This window comes from Monocercomonoides exilis, assembly GCF_001643675.1.
Source record: "Monocercomonoides exilis strain PA203 chromosome Unknown scaffold11-1913109, whole genome shotgun sequence".
NCBI lineage: Eukaryota > Preaxostyla > Oxymonadida > Polymastigidae > Monocercomonoides > Monocercomonoides exilis.
In genome coordinates, this window is record NW_027150556.1 from 1,845,820 (window position 1) to 1,867,126 (window position 21,307).

Below are 21,307 nucleotides of genomic sequence, written 5' to 3' on the forward strand. Positions count from 1 at the left end.
TCATATTTCATGATTATTTTTTTGTTTGCGGATTAAAAAATAGTTTTGAATTTAAATTTTTTGTATTATCGAAACATATTTTGTGGTTGATGTGCTTTTGAAACAACGAAATGCCCAAAATGGAACAGAAATTTAAGAAGTGAAAATAGTGGATGTGATAAAAGATTAAAGGTGTGTTGTGATTTTTTGTTTGATCAGATGCCAAATGAGCTGATTTGCCCTCCTGCTCCAAGAAGATCAGCAAATGGATCGGGCAAACCATCTCCTGCATCACCTGCATCTTCTTCTTCACCTTCTTCATATTCACCTTCTTCTTCTCCTTCGTAGTATTCTTCTCCTGCTTGTTCAACATCGTTAGATACGCCTCCTTCTCCACCTTCTCCACCTTCACCTCCTTCATATTCTTCTTCACCTTCTTCGTAATATTCTTCCTCTTCTTCATTTCCTTCAATCTGCTCTCCCGTAGCAGGATTACTTGTCGTTCCACTCGTTAAAATTCCATCAGGAAGAGGTGGTATTACTCCCATCTGAGAATAGGAAGGAGGTGCAGCAGGAACTGCAGATATTCCATTAATTGGAGAAAGTGGCTGTGCAGATGATGATATTGCTGATGGAGATAGAGGAGCATTGCCAATTCCAGAAACTGACATTTCTGATCCCAACGGAGGGGAAACTTTAGTTGAACTTCCATCTTCTTTTCGAGGCGATAATTGATTTTGAGATGAAAGTGCATTTTGCCTCGATGGAGGCTTTGTTCCTGCTGCATTTTGTTCTGAAGGCTTATTTTCATCACTTTCACCTCCATTCAACGTTTCGCTTTTTTTGTTTTCGCTATCTTCTTCCTCTTCCTCTTCATCTTCATCTTCATTTGCGTCTCGACTTGATTTCAACGTCTTTGGAAGTGGAATAGTCGGAACTGTAACAAGCATAAGGCGAGACCCATTGATTGGAGCTTCGCAAAGCGGGCACATATTTTCCATTCTGAAATAGTCGCGAGCGATAGATAAAAGGAATGGATAATGACACTCAGGGCACTCGCACCAATCTGACGCGATCATATGCAATCCAGAAATGATGCACATGGGCACCTGATTTTGGCAGTTTGTGCAGAGAAGGGATGACTCAGGGAAGTGTGTGGAGCAAATAGGGCATGGAGTGAACGCCTCGGGTGCATCAACAGGATCTTTTGATTTTAACACAATTTGTTCAACGGGCTTCTTTTTCCTCTCATCTATCTGATCGTGATAGCGCGGCTGCATCAATATACTTGCATACTCAAATGCACTTTTCTTTAATCCTGCTCTGTGGCATTCCATAACAGTCATTGTTAGAATGGGCACAGCATATGCTTCGAATTTTGATATGTTCTTTGAGCATCGCAGGAGAAGTCGAGCAGCAAGTGAGTCATTTTTGTAAGCAACCCATTTTTTGGCTTGGAAGTAGCTGTGAATCAAATTCATTGTGCGAGTCACAGCTAAAGGAATAGGGACATTACCATTGCGGAACGTTCTTTCCGTCTCAAACAAGAAATCTCTTGCAGCTTTATAGTTTTTGCTTTCCATCTCCTTTGCAGCAACAGAAAGTGCCGATTTTGCCGCACCTTTCATGTTTCCAAGTTCCATTTCAAAGCGGAAGTGATCTATCGGCAGAACCTGAGCACGTTGCATTGTCACCTTTCCATCTTCTCCTTTTCTCTGCACCATTCCACCAGTGTTCAAGAAATCTCTCATCAGTCCAATCAACAGTTCGTTCTTAAACCGACCAACAAGAACGATTGCTTCAGTAATGGATTCTCTTGTTCCGACCTCCAAAAACAGCTTCACAGCTCTGTGTGTTGAGCCACCCTTTGCATACAGCTGTGCAGCACGGAACATGTTTGATTTCGCTTCAAAATATTTCGCTGCTCGCAAATATTCCTCGAGAGGAACGGCTCCTTCAGATACTCCTTCCTCTTTTGACTTAGCATTTTCATCATCATCTGCACCGTCATCTCCATCTCTCTTTCGTCTTTTTCTTAACTTTTCCTTTCTTCTCTTTTCCTTTCTTTCTCTCTCAAGATCATCTTCTGTTCCCAGTCCAGATACTTTCCCTTCAATTTCAGCCTTTTCCTTGTTTCTTTTTTCTTCCTCTTTAATTTTTGCAGCTGCATCTGTTCGATTAAGTGCCTCAACATATGCCTCCATGCAATTGTGTTCAGTAGCAACTTCAAATGCTTCGTTATAACACCTTGCTATTACAAGAAATTCTATTGCCTCACTATATTGAGTGTGTTGAATGCAGTGCTTTGAAAGGAGCGTAGCAGCTTCTGCGCTGTGAGTTTCTCTCACCAGCTGAAAGGCTGCCATCACATTGTTTGTGTTGACGTGAAGCCTAGCAGCACTGACGATATCTCCAGCAAGCAGATAATGATGCACAGCCACTTCTGTGTTCTTCTCTGCCTCCATAATACGCCCATATTGCAGATGCAGCAGAGGAGATTGCACACGTGCCATGAGCGGACCAGCTGCTTTGAACTTGTTTGCATATAAATATATCTCAACAGCCTTTTCCACCATTCCTCCCTTTTCATACAGCAACGCAGCGTCATCGGTTATCTTCATTGACTCCAAGATGCCTGCACATTCAATGCACAAACTTTTGTTGCCAAGCTGCAATGCTGTTTCGATTCCACGTCGAATCTCACCCACTCTGATTGATGTCCTTGCAATTCCAGCTTTGCACTGTTCATCTTGTGCCTTGTTCATTCCACCTGTCATCCCATTTTTGTATTGCTGCATTGCCTTTTGGTAGTCTCCCCTCATTTCCAGTTGAGCCGCATATTCGCATGCAATAAGAGGCTTGCGATCTTTTCCGAGCTGATTGGCCAGCTGCAACGCCTCTTCCCACTGCATCGCATCGCAGCGCATGTCGAGGGCAGCACTTGGATTTGAGGAGTTGATGAAAAAGCGCTGTGCTTTGTCTTTGTCTCCGTGGAGGAGTGCGATGTATCCACTGAGAAGGTTTTTATCATCGCAATTTTCGAGCTGTGTGAGATATCGAACCATGGCAATGTTGCCAAGAAGCCGGAAAGCGCGTATGGCAGCCGGAATGTTGAAGAGATGGAGAGCAGTCATCGCAAAACGAAGCAGAACAGAGCGATCGTTGATCTTGATGATGACGCTCCAAGCATCTTGTATGCGATGCAGACGCAGACACTGGTCAAAGCAGCGCAATGCAACATCTGCTGAGAGCTCGGCCGTCGATGCTGCCGAAGTGGCAAGGATGAGATGGTTGTGTGTGAAGAGCTGGGATCGAGAGAGCGATCCAGATGGAGACTGGAGATAGACGAATCCTCCGTAAATGGCGACAACATGCATCGTTTCAGGAAGAGGGGTGCCTCCAGCTGTTGTGACACGAGGCCCGTCAAACATGTCAGGCGAGCAGACCATCGTGATGATGGCGTTGTGCGACGAGTTGATGACCACAAACACATTCAAGTCTGATTCGTCCCACAGAACATCGTCTGTGCAGCTTATTCCCTGCGGAAACGAGAGGATGTTATCAGTCACAGGTGAGTATACAAATGGTCTCGCCTGTACATCAAAGCACACGGCACGTGTTCCGATTGTGTTTGGTGAAATAGAGCGAACAGGAGATGGGCAGCGGTAGTTGTTTATTTCAGACCAGTCGGCGAGAGAGTAGTAGACAATGCTTCCGGTTGAAGTGGTGTAGATTAAGAAGTCAGAGGAGAGAGAGACTGCCATCACTTCTGTTGCCTCGCCTCTCTCAGGAAACACTCTCACTTCGACTGTTGAAGAAGTGGAAGATGGAAGCGATGATGCAGAAGATACTGATGCAAGCGATGCTGAAGAAGCAGAAGACATATAGGAAGAAGAAGGAGTCGACGAAGAGGACGAAGAAGATGCAGCGACAGAAAGGTCGATCACGTATGCTCTCGAATCGATCAGCACTGCAAAGTGAGTTGAGTTTATGCACATGTGCTGAATGGAGCCAGAGAAGTCGCGATCGAAGACAAGCGTCGAAGGGGCGCCTGTGGTGGAGAACTTGTATATCCACGCGTGATTGTTCATACCCACTGCGATGTGTGAAGGGCCAATGCACAGCATTCTCGGTTCAGGTTCAACTTCGATCACAATTGAAGCAGTTGGCGTTTCACCTCCACCCCACCCCAACACATCCACAACAGTAATCTCCCTGAGCGACGATCTGTATGCAAGAAGATTTCCATACGTGGCATTCAGAGGCTCGAAGCTGGCGATGTGCGTCAGAACAGAACCTTCAGACGTAGTTGATGCAATAATCTGTCCATCTGGTGACCATATGACTCCAGTGGGCGAGCCTGTGCCTGCTCCAAACACAATCCGTTCGTCCGCAATTTCCTGAAATGAAGACGAAGCCAAAAACTTCACAGATGTATCTCCTGCCAGTGCCAGAAAAGCATTCGTACCAGAAGGCGGAGAACAAACAGCGTAAAGCCGCTGATTGAAGATTTGAGTCCTGTTCACCACTTTCGAGATCTCCGATGGATGCGTGGACACAACAAGAAACGTTCCTGATTCAAACGCAACATTCAAATATCCATTTGCATACCATCTGTATGCCAAATAAAAATATTATTTTTCATTTCAGAAAAAAGATAATAAAATAAACAATGAAAGTCGTTCATCAAACCGTGCTGAGCATAATTTTCCAAAAGATTGAGTAAGTTCAATTATAAATTCTGTTTTTAATTCGCAGTAAATTGCGATAGCTCCTTTCACATCAACACAAAGAAGACTTCTTTCCTTTTCATCTGATGATGAAGAAGCCGATTCAGCTGTTAAAACATCTCCCCATTCCAAAAAGCTAGTTCCTGCGCTTCTGGAAAATGTATTGATGCTCTTTCCTTCCGATGTTAGAACACAAACTCGAGGTTCGTCAGATCCAAGTGCAAGAAGTCCTTTACGATTCCAACATCCACAGCGAATTTTTTTTGTGAAAACTCCTCTAATAGTATTTTTTCTTTTCAATAGTTTGTTATGAATAATTAAATTACCGTTTTCTGTTCCAATAGCCAAAAGTGGTTCGTACATGGACCAACACATAAATGAAACTGTCGCACCACAATCAATTTTCAATTGCTCTTGCGTTGAGGTTTCCCAGAGAATGACAGAAGTTGAAGAAGAAGGTAATACTGCAAGAAATTCACCGTCTTTATCCCAAGCCATTTGTAAGCATGGACTTTGTTAAACAGATTAAAATTCAAAATAGTCCATTTATTAATAAAAAACATTCACACTGTGGCACGGAAAAAGATGAAAATTCTTTTCCGCTACGATGAAAGATATGGACAGAGCAGTTTGGTCCGGTGGTTGCGAGGTAAATTGATAAAGGATGCCATGTTATTAATGAAGAACCACCCCTTCCATTAACAGCTGCGGGAATTGTAAAGAGTTCCTTCATGGACGGTTTGACAATTGAAATAAAAAATAAGGGTTTTTTGTGATCTGAAGATAATCTATTTAAACATTCTTAACAAATAAATATCCGCTTGTGCTGAAATATTAAGAATTACAAACAATGTATTTTTGAAATAAAAGTTATCAAAAGCGAGGAAAAGATATGAGTGAAACGCATGAACCAGATCTCCCCAACCCCACTTTAGGAGAAGGAAAAATCCTCAAAAGATGAACGTGAATTGTATTCAACGAGATTGGAGAAAGCATGGGCGTACGCTTCGAAAACAAACCAAAAAATTACGCAGAAGAATTAGCTCCAAGCCATCTAAATCCTTCGGTAAGTCCTTGCCCAGTTAGTGCGCAGCATCCTTGAATATGCCATTTTCTCGAAGATGGAAGTTCTGCAAGCCCAAGCAAGCGCGCTGCTTCATCTGGCTTTGCTGCTCCTGCAATATCTTGTTTGTTCGCAAGAATCAAAACTGGAGCATTTCTGCATAATTTTGATATATTTTTCCATAAATATAAATAAAAAAGGAAATATATAAAAAAGTGAAATGAATCAAATGGATGATGCAATGCTCAAACGTTAAATGTTCTGAGCGAAGCATGTTATGCAGTTCGCAATGGGCACATTCATCACATCCGTCCGGATTTGAACATTTAATACGGCGGTGATCGGAACAATCAACCACATATACCACCGCATTAACTCCTTCATAATAATGATTCTGAAAAAAAGTATTTTTAATTCAATAATTGTGATGAAGATCAATGTTGAATAAAAATGTTTGTTTAAATTATTATTCAAAAAAAATGATACCCAAAGTTGTCTGTAATAATTAATGATTTGATGAGATATAAAATTCAAAAATACGAATGATAACAAATAAAAATACAAACCTGATTCTCTTCTGCCCTCCAACATCCCAAATAGTGAATTTCAAGTTTTCAAATTGGACCTCTTCAACGTTAAATCCAAGAGTTGGATTTGACATAACTGCTTCGCCGAGTTTCAAACGGTATAAGACCTGGATAAGCGAAATATGAGAGTTGATTGAAAGGAAAAATTAAAAATCAAACTGAAGTCTTTCCGGCTGCATCAAGACCAACCATCACAATACGTGTTGGTTTCTTTGTAAAAAAGCTTTTGAAAAACTTTGCGATCGTTGAGCCCATCGAGAAGCAAGTATTTCCTGTTTTGATCTTCATACCCTAATCGAAAGAAAATGATATTAAAATATTGGTATTTATTTTTGAAAATGGAAGAGAATAGAAGAACAAATATAAAATTAAAAATTAACATTTGATGCATTATTAAAAAAAATTGTCGAAAAGTGAATTGCTTTTTAAAATTATAAGAAGAGAAGTTTGAATCACTGGATAGCTTTATGAACTTAATTCATATTCGCTCGCAATCCATTAGAAATAGTACAAAATTTTTGTTGTGAACAAGAATAGAAAATAAAAACAGAAAAAATAAAAATCAAAAAAATTTCAATAATCCAAAGCGCAGAAGAGAGCAACAGAACGTTTGATCCAGTGAGATTCAACGGTGTCTGAAGGAATATCAAGTGAGATGACGTAGTTTGTTGAGTGCCCAGTGGTGGAGAGTGTTCCTTGCCTTGTCAATATCTTGTAGATGGGGCAGTTGTATGACCCTTCTGTTGGGGGCACTCTGTTCTCCACTGGATTCAGATGGATGATGGGGAATGTTGTGTACAGCTCTTTCGGACGAGACTCTGTCAGCACGTGCTTTTCGTGGTCCCACCTCGCCCCTTCCAAAAACAGACCATACGCAAAGCATCCGTCTGCAGGCCTTTCTGTCACTTCCTCAGGATTCTTGAGATCGTCCCTGATGATTGCTTCAAATGATATCTTATCAATTGGAATTTTGTATTTCCGTGCAAAGTTCTGAAGGTTGCCAGTAAGAAAAGCTTGAGGGAAGAATAATCCAGAAATCCAATACACTGCTGGAGGGCCGTTTTCTATCCACTTCGCCAGGAATGCACATCTCTGTGCAAGATCTTCCACCCACACAGACAGCGCCTTTAAAGAAGGATAGGCAGGCTTTTCCCACAGTTTGGGTATTTGGTTGATAAAGAGAGAGTTCGACATGTCTTCCAATGCTGCACTCATCACCACCTTTCCAGCCAGCGCCTTGATCATGTCATCCAGCGACGTGTGTATTGTGCTCAGAAGTCTGTTGTACCGAATGATTTCTTGCACAAGCACTGTGTTCATAGACTCCTCGTAGCTGGTTGGATATGCCGCAGATGCTGCTTCAAGATCAAACTCATGTGGCACTTTTTCTTGTATCGAAAGCACCTTCTCCTGAATGATCTCTTCTCTTGTCTGTCCAGAAGATCCGCTTGCTGTGCTTGGCTGAAGAGAAAGCAGATTATCAAACAAATCATTTGTATCCTTCATGGCACAGGTGATATCTGCATTCTCGTGCAACCCAAAGACTTCAGGATATGCATTCAGATCATAACTCTGAATCACTTGAATGTAGCCCTTCAAATCTTCGCAGTCGACAGATGTGTACTTTCCAGAGGGTGAGAAAGTGTAGCCTTCTTTCAACACATCTGGACAGATGAATCTCTCGAGCAATGTTGAAAGCAGTCTTCTGTCTAAGAAATCAGTGACACGACCACCATAGTTGATTTCTCCAAACAGGAACGAAAGCACGCGATATGGTACTTCGATAGATGTCTCTAAGAACAGGCGCAGCTGTTTAATGCACACATTCAGATCGTCCACAGTGAATTCATATCTGATGTTCCATCCCAATGCACCAAACTTTCTTCTCTCTTGAATGACAGCATGGAAGAAGGAAAGAGAGAACAAAAGCATTCGCAGAACACTTGGATCGTGGTTGTCGCTCACTGGTGCAATCACAGAAGGATCAAAAGATTCGTATGTTCTCAGAAGATTCGCCTGAAGTCCCTTTGGTGGTTCGTTAGTCATTTTGATACCTGACTGCAAGATCGACACCGGGAATTTCTCTGATGGCTGAGAAGTGAGCCATAAGCGGAATTCGCGATGAACAGACTCAGGTTTCCAGTTCTCAACAATACGTTCGAGCTCAGGCATCCACGAAGCATACAAATCGCAGTTTTGAAGAAGAACCCAGAAACCGTTTTCAGTTGCTTCATTAATGTATTGCTCAGCTTTTACACCTTGTCCTTGTCCCAAAGAAAGAGAGTGCAGTTTCTTTGTCATTCTCATTTCAACTGCAAATTGATCGAGATCCTTTGCAGGGTTTGTTCCAGGTGAGATGATGAAAATGAGAGGTCTCATTGAATTGGAGTCGCGATATGACTTAGCCAAGTTGAAGTTTGGAGGTTGCACATATTTCTTTCCAAAGTTCTCCTGCACAAAGTCTTGCACACCTTCGGTGATCTTATCAGAACGCAAGCATTTCAGTACAAGCAGTTTTTGGAACTGGTTCAGATCGTTCCATTTGCCTGGGAGCGGCTCGCGATGCGCCTGTGAAGAGTCGAAGATCACTCGCCACGAATCTGGATCTGCAGCAAAGTCTTTGTCTAAGTCGGTAAATGCAGGAAGCTCTGCCAGCGCCTGTATGTCGATCCACGAACGTGATGTGAGCCAATCCTCTGCTGGATTGGGCTGTGGATTGGCAACAGTTGAACGACCGATAAGGAAACGATATTCTTGCTGGTCGATTTTGCCCTCATATGTCAAGATTCTCATAATCATCAAGAAGGAGAACATCAGCTTGTGCCTTGCAAACAGCGAACGGCAGACATTCTGATAAAGAAGATAAGTGAAGTTGTCCATCAGATTGCTCAAACGAGTGGCAAAGTCTTGTGATTGCTCTGTCTCTTCTATTGACTGCTTGTACAGATCCATAAACCACTGCAGCGAATTCTGATACATAGGATCGATTGAAGACAGATCAGCAACACAGAAGAACAGAAGAGATCCTCTAACAGCCATTGGTCTGTATGTGTTTCTGGTTTCATCAATCTGCTGCTCTGTTTCTTCTGCTTCTTTCACTTTTTCTTCAATTTCTGTACTCATTTTCTTTGACTCCGAAAGAGTGTTAATAAGCGTCTCATCTTCCAATGGATTCGCAGTTTCGGACAATAGCTTCAGGATTTGATCTTCATATTCCTTCAACCTTGCTCTCATCTTTGCGTTGCTTGACATCAGACTGTTCTTCGATTCTTCCAGATCTGGTCTCTCTTGCACAACGACAGTTGCCAGCAATTGATCTTCCAATCCACTCTGTGTCACAGTGAAGTTGAGAAGTGTCACTTTAACACTTGTTTCTGGAGCATATTTAGGATTGGGCAATTTTGTTGTCATGTACAGTTTGAAGTTGTTGTTGTAAGGCAGCGTTGTATCACCAAGCTTCATCATCTCTGATCCCTTGTGCATGAATGTTGTTCGCGATAAAACAGGCTCAAGAGCAGGATCAAGCTCTTCACCAACGCTTTCAATAAGAACAGGTCTTCCAAATCGAATTGCTGTTTCCATCGTTCTCATGAAGTTATCTTCTGTCTGTTTCACAATGTCCAGCTTTCCTTTCTCCATTCTTCTGATCCACTTATTTGCCTGTCCTTGTGGATCAATCATCAAAGGCCATCTTCTCGCATTGATCATAATCAGACCATTTTCAATTGACAGATTGTCAGATGGCAGACCATCAAGACCCCATTGTCTAACACGAACAGGATCTGCAAATGTTGTTTGAATAGAAGCGTTTGCACTGAATGGGAAGTTCATTTCAGTAAGAGCTTCTTTCCACTGAGTAATGAGATCAGCTCTGAACTGAGAAGTGAATGGACCAAGATAGCACACTGTTCCAGCAGAAATAAGAACATCTCCCATCACGTTGTATTCAAGCTGTTCAATATCCTTCATCTCCTTTGTCCATCTTGTGCATTCACCACCCAAACCTTGTGTCAATCTGAACGCACGATCTCTTTGCGTCACGCAATCGTGCACTTGTTTCTGAAGAGATTCCTTCTTTTCAATTGCCTCCTGATAGCGTGCTTCCAATTGTTTGATGTTGCTCTCCAAAATATTCAATGAATCTTGCTTTTCTTTCAGTGTCTTAAGAACAGCTGCAAGCTCTTTCTCGGCCTTTGCGACAAGTTCTTGTTTTGGCTTAACATCAAGGAATGTGAAATAGAAGCTGTACATAGCACGAATCCAGATACAGATAGACATGCAAGCTTTGCTTCCCTTTGCCACCTTTTCTGGAATAAACTCTTCGTTCTGAATGTAAGGCTCAATTTTCTTAATCATCTTAGGATCCAAATGCTCTTTGTCGAAGTTGAGCATGGAGTCCATAAGTTCACGGGGATGTGAGACAAGACCACGAGCAGGTCCCATGTAATCTTCCTTCTTTTGGTTAGGATGGTCTGGATCTTGTATTTTGGCTGGAGGAACTCCCATCACAATACACAAAGCAGCCAACACAAGTTGCACACCTTTACCGGGTGATTTGTATCCTCCGACTTCTGCAACATCACGTGGATCCAGCTTCTCGAGTGATTTTTCGGCTTCTCTCAGAATTGGCAATGCTTTTTCGAGAAGTGCAGTGGCTTCGTCTTTCATCTTCTGGCACTGTTCGGCCTGAGCCGACACTTCCTGTTCTTCTCTCTTCACAATAGTTCTCTGCTCGCTGGCATCCTGCTGGTCTTTCTGGATTTTAACCATCATCTGCTCCACTTCAATAGTCATTTTCTCCAACTGGGGTTGCACTTCCTTCAGACGTGCATCGTTCTTCACGACTTCTTCTGTAGCCTTCGTAATCTTTTCCACACCCTGAGACAATCTGTTCTTCATCACTTTTAGTTCTTCTCTTTTGTTCTTCAGCATCGTTCTCAACGTTGTAATCAATTCTAAATAGCTCAATGGTGTTACATGATTTGTTCTCTTAAGCTCCTTCAAGTATCTTGTATTTGCCTTTTCGACTGACTGATGTATCATCACACACATCTCAATCACTTTATCTGTCAAGTCTTCTCCTTTGTGCCTCTTGTGCATCTTATATTCTTCATCACTTCCACTAGCATCCTCGTCTTCGCTTTCCTCTTCATCTCCCAACGGATTCGACTCAAAGTCAACATCATCCAGCTTCACTCTCGCGACAGCTCTCAAAGCTTCATCTGGCCATGGATCAAACCAATCAATGGTGCAGCAAGTGACAAGAGCAGGATACATTCTCAGTCTATTTCTGAATGCATCACCAAATGGTGACATGCAAAGCACAATGTGGATGTTCTCCCGAACTCTCTTCACGAAATGAGAGAAGAGATTAATCTTTGTAGGAATAATTCCAAGTGATTGCGCAATGGGTCTCATCGTTGAATATATCGTCTCCATTTCTTGTGGATCCCACACATTCGGAACATCACCTGAATTAAGCATGTTGTTGATATCCTCCAAAAATGATTCTTGAACAAGCTGTGTGTCTGAGAATAGAAATACTGTGGGCATAGCTTCGAGTCCAGCGCCTTTCATAATATCCTTAAGTGTTTTATGCCACTCGAATGTGTTGAAGCCTTTCTTGATTTCAATATTTCTCAGAGTGTATTCTGCAATAAACGAAGCCAAACGAGTGAGAGATTGTCTTCCTGATCCTCCAACGCCAAGAAGCAGTGCATTTCCGTATGGCTGTCTGATAATTCTTGCGATTCTCAGCAAATGCATGATTGCATTCTGGAAAAGCACAAGTTCTAATGAGCCTCCCTTTTGAGCATCTCTGTAATCATCCAATGCATCATCGAGTACTTTCTTAAGCTTCTCAATATCTGTAATCTGAACGTACGGCTTTGTTTCTCCTTGATTTGCTGAAAGAAGATCACCAAACATCATATTATCACTTGCTCCAACACCTTCCCAAGTAACGCTGAAGTGTTTCTTGAGTTGTGCACGAAGAAGCTGCTGGAACCATTCTCTGTCTTTCGTATCTTTCGTTGAGGTGACCAGACGATCGGCAAACACTCGAGTTGTCTCATGAAGCCAAATGCGGATAACTTGAGATGTTTCCTGCAATGCTCTCACATCACCAGAAAGAATTCCTTGGAACACTTTGCTCAGATCACGAAGGTTGAATGTGTAGTGAGATTTTTGAGGGGTTGGCAAGAGTTCTCTCATAATTGTGTGATAAACCTCTACTGTTGCATTGACAATTGGAGTGGTAAGCCCTCGAATAATATCCGGAAACTGATTGAAGAATGAGCCTAGAATTGTTGAGAAAATCATCTTTTCACTGCTTTCTTCGAGATCAGTGAAGTAGATGTGGTTAAAGTGACGAAGGAACCTGTTTGTCACGGGATTACGACCTCCTCCTGGTGGTCCCATAGCTCCCACAAGCTGCACATCTTCAATTTTGAAGAATGGAATAGAAGTGGAGTCCTTCTTAACATACCACCCGCCATGATCGACAAACTGCCTCAAAAGTTCAATTGGTGGTTGTGCACCGTAGATTTCAAGCTTAGGCATGTTCAGATCATCCACAAAGATCACAAACTTTGAGCCAGGTGGAGCTCCTACAATTCCGCTACGACGTCTTTCGAATTTGTCATCAAGTTGGCGCTGAGTGGCAGTCGCTGATGTTTGAGCAGAAAATGTCATTGGAATAGGAATGTATTCACTGGGGGCCTGTTTGAAGAGATATTGCTGAAGTGTAACAGTCTTGGCAGTTCCTGTTGATCCAATTGTAAGAACATGCTTTGACTTTCTAACAAGAAGATTGATGATGTGTGTGTTACGCACTGAGTCAACTGTAGGTACAATCATTTCGGTGAACGCAGTCTTTGGCTTAATAACATACTCATCAATTGTGTCCATCCAGGGTATCCACACTTTCTCCTTTTGATTATACACAAAGTCGTACAATGTGTAAATTGCTGGGATTTTCGGATTTGGAGAAAGCGAGCCTTTCATTGGCTGAGCATCTGTTGGCTGTTCGAGAGTTGTGTCAAGAAGATCAGGATGGTTCTCTCTGATCAATGTCATCAAAAATTCGTTGAAGCTTTTCCTTCCTTCAACGTTTGTAGTGGCACCAACAGACCACACCAATGCAAAAATGAAGATGTGTGGTAGACACTCTCCCATATCCTCCAGCTTCTGTTGAGTTGGCATTGTCTCTCCTTTTGCCTCTTCTGGAAGATATGGCATGAACATTGCTTCGAGCATGTTGAAGAAAGCCATACAAATGTTAGCATCGACAGTTGGAACTGCTTCAGGACAGCTTCTTCTCAGATGATTAAGGCATTGTGGAAGATAGATATCGAACAGTTCCTGAAGAGCATCAATATGTGGAGCAAAGAGTGTCTGTTGCGAATTCAACCAAGAAAAGATTCTGGCTGAGTGTGGCACAGTTGTTGATGGCTCCAAATAAACCATACCGCAACGTGAAACTGTGGCAGGTGAAGCAACACGCAAATCTTCGACCTCAAAGATCATGTTCATTGCAGGAGTCAATGGAATAACTTCTCCTGATGCAAGGCACAGCTTCTTAGAATCATCGAGCACGGTGTTCATATCTTCAATCCAGACAGCATCAACTGGCCCATCGCAAATGATCCAGTGTTTGTCTGAAGACTCGTCTCTCACGCATTCTCTCATGATAAGTGTAAGCACACCATTCTTCCAGTCATTTGTTGCTGCATCGTATGTTCCATACAGATCACCATATGGAATAGACTTTGGATTCAGTTTGTGCATTATGACAGTTTCGTATCCTTCAACTCCTCTCTTCTTTAATGTTGTCATTGCTGTGCTCAGAACGCTCAAGCAACTGGATTTCCCTCCGCCAGTTGGACCGACAAGCATCAAACCATGTCGAAGCACAGCTGTTTCATACAATTGCAAGCATTTTGTGATGAATGCTTCACGAGGTTGAAGTTGTTGCAGAGATGCTGTATCGATAAGCGCTTTGTTCAGTTGTCCATAGTCAACAACCATTGGCTCCACACCTGGGAACAGATCAGAAACAATACCTTTGAAAAGTGGAATATCGTCTGCAAGGAATTTGGGAATGTTTGTGTCTCTCAAAGCACGAAGCAAAAGCAATTCTTCAGAAACATCTGGGAATTCGTGTTTTAAATTACCAGCAGCAGAAATGACTGTGTTGACAGCTCTCATACCAAAATCATAATGGTCCTGTGAAGAAAGCTGTTCTGAAGAAAGCTTGAATGTGGCAACCATCTTCTTTGAAAGTGCAAATCCTTCTTTGAACCCAAAAGAGAACAGACGAATTTCAGCGATTAGAGCATAATCTGGGATCATCACAGCCACTGGACGGAACAGCGCTTTCAAGTTATCAGGAAGTTCTGTTCTTCCGGCATAACCAGGATTCATAGTGATGAAGATAGAAAGTGTTGGAATCAAAGTAATTTCATCGTCTTCAAAGTGGAATTGCTCCAAGCCATCCATAATAGCATTTTGGATAGTTGCAATTTGCTGAGCAATCACAGACAGCACTTCAATATCAATTCTGTTGAACTCATCGAAGCAAGACCATGCACCAGTCATCGCCAGACCTTTGAAGAATTTCCCCATGGCAGTCACCTTCAGAGACTCAGAGCAGTTGAACACGACGCACTTCACAGCAACAGCCTTTGCCAGATCCTTTGTTGTTTCTGTCTTTCCTGTTCCGGCTGGTCCAGCTGGGGCTCCTCCCAAATGAAGGTTGATAGCGCCCATCAGAGTCATGTAAAGCTTATCAGTCAGTGGAGTGATAACCAAACGTGAAGTGTTTCCGAGATATTCGTATTGGTACATGAAATCAGTTTGCATCATTTTCACATGCACATCATCATCCTCCCAATAATATCTGAATTGTGAAATCCAATCGAAGTCCGTAACAGCTTCGACTTTGTTCTCCACTAGTCTGGTTGTCACATCACGTGCATGCACATCAATTGTGATAAGTGCTCCAAGTGTAAGTCTTTGAAGATCGGTAAGATTTCCTCTCACAAGATCAGTCAAATCGTTTAATTGTCCCTTCAATTTTGTTAGCAGCTTGTCAACTTCTTCATATCCTCCTTTTTCAATTGATTGTTCAACTTCCTGCGTCCAGTATATCTGCCCAACACACAACACAACTTGTCCTGGCCAAAGACCAACCCACTCTTTTCTTGGGCGCACATTGTAATCTGCCAGTGACTGTACAATCTGATCTCTCACAGCTGTGAACATGCATCCTTCAAGTTCCTTCAGCCACTGCTCCACATTTCCTTCTGGATAAATACCCTCAACGAACTCCACCTTCTCTTTCTCCTTTGAAATCATCGCTGTAATCTCCATATCTGGTTGGAATGTGACAGATTTAATGGCTTCAAAGCATGTGCCCAGATAAGGTTGCACACGAGTTGGATCTTTTGTTTGAGACAGAATATCAAGCAACTCATCTGAAGATAAGAAGTAAAAACGAGGGAATGCTTTTCTTTTTGTCTCCAAATATGATTCCAATCCATTTGCAACAGATTCAAGCACATTGAACATTTCCTGGAAAGTATTCAACAAATTGTCAGGTGCACAAAACTCAACAACAACAGGCTTTGCATGTGCTTGACTCATAATTCTACGCCATGATCTATCAACACCTTGGAATCTTTTGTATTCGATGGGCAGTTGACGCTGAATATCTTCTGATGAAAAGATAGGCTCCAAATAGATCCATCTTTTCTGGCATTTCAGCCACTCTTCGATAACAAGAGATATTCTCTGCAGAAGATTAAGCCAGTTTTCGATAGCATCTTTGTGTGGTTCCTTGAATGGAGAGAAAGACATGGCTTGTGTTCTCAGTAAATGCATATCCAACCTCTCTTGAATCTCAGCAGCACCATACATAACATACGTCTTTGTGGCTTTGTATTCTTTAATCTCAAACTGGATGGGCTGCCACTCTTCGTGCATCTCAATCAACGCTTCCTCCAAAGCATATTCCTTTGCTGCCACATCGGCAATACGAAGCACCACGTCTTCTTTTCCTTCGAGATCCAAGTTGAGCATATCGTCCAATGTTGTATCTTCCTGTGGCCTGATGTCAAATCCAAGTTCTGTCTCGATTTGTTTCCAATGTCTGTCTTTCATTCCGGGATTCCTCAGCGCCACAACCAACGGCATTCTCGGCGCAAGCTCGTCCATCTGAGATTTCACCAGCTGCGCAACTCCCTGTGGCTCTGGCACTTCTCGGAAAAGCTTTATGCATCGCTGCATATTTGACAGCGCTTTTGACAGTTGGGTGTCCATCTGAACAGCATCAATTTCGTTGAACTTGGCCTCGCGCCACTCGACTGCCCAGTGAGACCAGTTGTTGGCCGTTGACCAAAGCAGATTGTAGCCATCGAATTTCTTCGCGGTCGAGTTGAGCTCAGGGTATTCTGTGATCTCTCTTCCCAACAACCCTTCGTTGAGGCTGAATTCTTTCTGCTTCTTTTTCATGTCTTCCAGCTGCACATCGAGTTTAGATACTTCCTGATACACCTCATCAACTCTGTCAAAGTTGGCGTGTCTTGAAAGCCGAGAAACCATAATTGTGACTTCCTGTAGCTGTCGTGCAAACTTCTCCTGGTTGCTAATCAGCTGTTCTTCGAAGATCTTCTGGTGGCGCATCAGATTCTGTTCGGTTTCTTCGCACTCGCCCAGAATCTGCTTCGCCCAGCCGTATCCTGACCAGTGCTTCTTGAACTCGTCTTCAGTGAATGTGTGGTCGAACTGCTCGAGTGTATCGTATGTCTCTTTCATCGCATCCAATTCTGGCTGAAGTGCATTCAGCTCTTTTGGAATTGTTGCCAAAAACTCTTTTTTCTGCACCAATTCTTCAGCGTTGCGTGGCCTTTCAGTCATCTTTGACAGAATAGCCTGATACTTCGAAATCAGAGCATCAGCTTGTTCCATCACTCTGTTGCCCATCGCATCAATCAGTGCACGTGCCATGTCCTGATACTTCTTCGTCAGCATCTGCTTGATTTTCACGCAAGACACCATAAACAGCCCCAAGTTCATCTCATTCGGAATGAGTGTGTCAACTTCGCTCGCTTTCTGTCTGTATTCCTTCACTTTCTGTGCAATTTCTGATGGAGACTTTTGTGGAGTGCATATCTCCTCAGCCAGCTTGGCTGTATCGATGCTGAGTGTCGTGTGAATCGGGGCAAAAGTTGCAACATATTCTTTCAATGGCTCGACAGCTCTTGTAAGTGCAGCCTTAAGTTTTTCGGTGTGTTGCTGAGAAAACTCCTCTTCCGCATTCAAAACAGATAAATACATAAACCCTTCCAACATCCTGCGTCTCTTTGCCAGGCGCATTTTTTCTCTCTTTGCGCGCTCTTCGGCGGTGAGCGGAGCAGATTGAGCAGCCTGTGCTGAGGACGAGGCAGAGGAAGAAGCAGAAGCAGAGCCATTTTGTTGTGATGACGTTGCACCAGATGAGGATGCCGACACTGACGCAGATGCATTTGTTTCGTCAGACGATGAAGGCGATGAAACACGAGATGGTGGCTCAGAACCTGTTGTTGTGCTTCCATCGGCGTTAGATCCAGATGGCTGGCCATTTGAGGCATATGAGCCACTGAAGCCTGTGGATGTGGTAAGCATCGACGACAGCGCACGTTCAGCAACCAAATCTCTCCGCGCTTTGAACAGTTTGGGCATCATCTGCGCATCCAAACGGACGAACTCCTGGCAGATGTTGATTGCTGTGTCCAGGAGATTCATCGGAACATCCACAAACTTCGCCAAAGGTACCGACGTGTGCACAGCCTCTTCCGCTGTCCATTCAATCTCCACACTCAACAGAGGCGTCGGAAGCGGTGGATCGGAACAGAGTTTGTCGCACAGCTGCTCTGTAAGTGTCTTCCTTCGCACCATTTTCTTCACAGTTTTTGTGTTCTTCTCCTCCTCTTCTTCTTTCTTGTCAGGCTTTTTCTCTCCCTTTCTTCGAGCCTTCTTAAGTTCTTCATCTCTTTGCCTTATCTCTTCTTCAGTCAATGGCTCTTCCACGACTATCTCTTCGTATTCGTCTGGCTGCTCTCCGCGCATCATTCGCTCTCTTCTTTCTGCTCTTTCCTTCTCTCTCAGTAGAGACAAGTAATTCGCAACAGCTCTGCGGATGGGTCTGCGCTTGAACGAGACTGTTGCATCGTTCATTCCGCGGACTGTGACCTTATCAGGAGATAGTGCTGTGACACACGAAGTGAACTCTTCGATGCTCGTCTGCATCATCGTCCTCAGCGCATCCTGCATCATAAATGTGACTGTAGAAAAGAACACCTTCAGTCTGCTCTGTTCGTATGCCTCTGGACTGTCCTCTGCTCCGCTGAACATTGACGACGGAATCGACTGCAGCGCATTGGCAACCGCCTGTCGCAGAGAGCCCATCCACTTCTCATTCAAGAAAGACACTACAGCAGAACTTGCCATGCTCTGCTGTGTTTGCAGCTCTTCCAGTTGCATTGTGTGGTCTTTCATTGACGGCAGGTTGAAAAGCCTCAGTGATGTTGCTGTGTTGCATTCTGAGCGAATGTGGATAAGCACCTGAATGATTTGTGGAGTCGTCAGGAAAGACTTCTTCATAAGCTGCAGCTGAGCCTCTTGCATGTTGTGCGGAGGAGTGAGAATTGTACCTTGTTCGGGTACTTCTTTCGGAGGATGAGGAGGTGGCAGTTCAACTCCTTCAAACATGTGCGAATGTGCTTCGTCTTTGCGCATCTGTTCAAACACCATCGTGTTCATAGATTTGCAGTAGATTTGTGCAACTTCACGCAAAAACGGTGCAGAGTCAATTTTTGCCAGATTAAAACGGCGTTCCAGTGGTGTCTTTTTGCTGCTCTCATCTTCTTCATCAACTTCATCTTCGTTTGTGTCTTGTGCTACACACAGCCCAGAATTCCCACCGATGCCTCCCATTCCGATTGAGGCTGATGATAAGGAAGTTGAAAGAAGTGTCGTTCCGCCTGATGACTTTTGCTTTCCAGTTGCTCCTGCCATTTCTCCAATTGTGTTCCACATCTCTCCAATTCCCTTTGTGTTGCGTTTGTTCCCTTCCTCGCTCTGCACTGGCTGAGGCGTATGGTGCAGAGGAGAAAAGTTCGAAAGGGTGGCTATTTCCATTATGTGCTCGAGGCTTTCCTGAGACGGCAGTGCCACATCGTCTGTCGGCATAGCGTCGATATAGAGGTTGTATTTCAGCTGCAGCGCTGTCTCCTTTCTCCGCTGGTGCGCCCACAGCACACGTAGTGCAAATCGCTCTGGATCTTCAGCGAAAAACAGAACGTGGATGCGAGGAAGCACACTCCGCGTGTTGTCCAGCCATTGAACTTCGAACATTTCATGCGTGAAGGCGCTTTTGCTTTTCCCCTTCTTCCTCGATTTCCCTTTCTGCTCAGCTTCTTCAGCATCCTTCTCAATTTGTCTCAATTTCTTCAGATGCTTTTCGATCTGCCTCGCTTCTTTCGCTGCCCGTTCTTCATCGCTAAGTGCGCAATCTTTCTGTTCTGAAGAAGATGAGCCTTGCTCTTCTCTTTCTGATTCATCCATTTCATCTTCGTCGTCTTTCTCTTCTTCCCCCTCAGTTGGCTCATCTCTCATCCTCACCAGCCCAACAACTGAACACAAATCCCATCTCGCCGTTTGATCAGGCTTAAACCGAGCTGCCCGGGCAGGCACTGGAACTGGTGCTGCTGCATATGGAGCAAACTTGAACTGCGGTTCGTCATTTAATTCCATGAGTTTGGCATCAGCTTTTCCTTCCTCAGCGAGTTTTTGTGCTTCTTCATCAAGAAGAAGTGCGTCTTCAGGAATATCATCATCTTCGTCGATAACTTCATCAATCTGCTCATCTTTATTATCTTCGTTGGTTTCATCTCCAAAATCAACTTTGTGAATGTCTTGAAAAAGTTCTTCCTCTTCGGAAGCACTTAATTCTTCTTCATTAATTGCATTTTCTTCTTCATCTTCGTTTGTAATCCCCTTAGCTTTTCTCTTCAGTCGTCTTTTTTCAATTTTTGCTTCTCTATTTTTCTCTTTTCGATTTTGTTTCGCTTTCAAATCAGCTTTCTTTCCCAAATTAATCCAATCAATTGGTTTTCTAATATCAAAATCAGTGTTATCAAACAATTCTAATTTCATAAAGGTTGTAACATCATCTGGATCTGGTGGAATTGAATAATCTATTCCAAGTGTTCTCAATAGCTGCTCTATGTCCATGCTCAAATATCTCTTTTTCGCTTTTTCAATATAGACATGTCGTGGAATTTTTCCTGGTGCTGGATTATACTCTGCAAAAACTTTTGGTTCCAAAACTTCAGGAGGGAATGATTTAATAAACTCATCTTGGCGTGCTTGGCGTGATCGTTGAACAGGTTTGTTTCCATCCCCAATTTTTTGAATTGTACGCATCATTCCGGGCTTAGAAAGAGTTCCTGCACGCGGTGATCTTGAGCCAAGTTGAGAACCTGAAATGTTTTGGTGAAGTGGTTTTGAAGTGAAGTTTGAGCGAAAAAATTGTGATTGTTGAGTTTGTTTTGTTCCTTCCTGAATTTTCATTATTAAGTGTTATATAAATAAAACAATCAAAAATGAAAACTTTCATTATTAAAATAATTCTCAAACCATGCGAATATAATGGAAAAAAACAGAAAAGATTCAACAACCGTAGATCTGAACCCATTTAATCATACAAAAAACATGAATTTCTTTTCTTCTCTCTTAAATAGTTTAAAATGTCAGCAGTTAAAAATAAAGCACAAGGAAATTGTATAAAAACGCATCAAATTATAAACATTAAAAAATCCTCGTAAATATCAAGGATCACAAAAAGAAAACATCAGCTGCTTAAAAATATTCGCAAAATTGAAATGAAAATGTTGAACGCAATCGTA

At 42.9% G+C, this 21,307-nt stretch overlaps 3 protein-coding genes across 3 annotated transcripts; all 3 read right to left on the bottom strand.

The window, feature by feature from the left end:
• Window positions 1-43: 43 nt before the first annotated feature.
• MONOS_9256 (putative WD repeat domain 19) lies at window positions 44-5,469 on the bottom strand. The gene is made up of 3 exons (XM_067879737.1): window positions 5,279-5,469; window positions 4,672-5,220; window positions 44-4,593 (listed from the first exon to the last, which is right to left on the bottom strand). The coding sequence occupies exons 1-3, from the start codon at window positions 5,440-5,442 to the stop codon at window positions 195-197; spliced, it is 5,112 nt and encodes a 1,703-aa protein (XP_067731786.1). The 5' UTR covers window positions 5,443-5,469; the 3' UTR covers window positions 44-194.
• A 6-nt stretch (window positions 5,470-5,475) lies between these two features.
• MONOS_9257 (Arf1b) lies at window positions 5,476-6,651 on the bottom strand. The gene is made up of 5 exons (XM_067879738.1): window positions 6,519-6,651; window positions 6,339-6,466; window positions 6,259-6,268; window positions 6,024-6,166; window positions 5,476-5,928 (listed from the first exon to the last, which is right to left on the bottom strand). Exons 1-5 carry the CDS (start codon window positions 6,645-6,647, stop codon window positions 5,736-5,738), a joined length of 603 nt encoding a protein of 200 aa, XP_067731787.1. The 5' UTR covers window positions 6,648-6,651; the 3' UTR covers window positions 5,476-5,735.
• Window positions 6,652-6,734: 83 nt separating this feature from the next.
• MONOS_9258 (dynein haevy chain 8, inner dynein arm 4) lies at window positions 6,735-21,096 on the bottom strand. Its single transcript, XM_067879739.1, has 2 exons — window positions 21,039-21,096; window positions 6,735-20,960 (listed from the first exon to the last, which is right to left on the bottom strand). The coding sequence occupies exons 1-2, from the start codon at window positions 21,039-21,041 to the stop codon at window positions 6,933-6,935; spliced, it is 14,031 nt and encodes a 4,676-aa protein (XP_067731788.1). The 5' UTR covers window positions 21,042-21,096; the 3' UTR covers window positions 6,735-6,932.
• Between the last annotated feature and the right edge of the window lie 211 nt (window positions 21,097-21,307).

Excerpts from the sequence above, each read along its gene's own strand:
- MONOS_9256 (XM_067879737.1), bottom strand. The coding sequence starts at position 5,442 with ATGAAGGAACTCTTTACAATTCCCGCAGCTGTTAATGGAAGGGGTGGT. Across the intron at positions 5,221-5,278 it reads TCATCTTTTTCCGTGCCACA|TCCATGCTTACAAATGGCTT; the intron begins GTGTGAATGTTT and ends TGTTTAACAAAG. Across the intron at positions 4,594-4,671 it reads GGAAAATTATGCTCAGCACG|ATGGTATGCAAATGGATATT; the intron begins GTTTGATGAACG and ends TTTGGCATACAG.
- MONOS_9257 (XM_067879738.1), bottom strand. The coding sequence starts at position 6,647 with ATGAAGATCAAAACAGGAAATACTTGCTTCTCGATGGGCTCAACGATC. Across the intron at positions 6,467-6,518 it reads ATGCAGCCGGAAAGACTTCA|GTCTTATACCGTTTGAAACT; the intron begins GTTTGATTTTTA and ends TCGCTTATCCAG. Across the intron at positions 5,929-6,023 it reads CTTCGCTCAGAACATTTAAC|AAATGCTCCAGTTTTGATTC; the intron begins GTTTGAGCATTG and ends AAAATTATGCAG.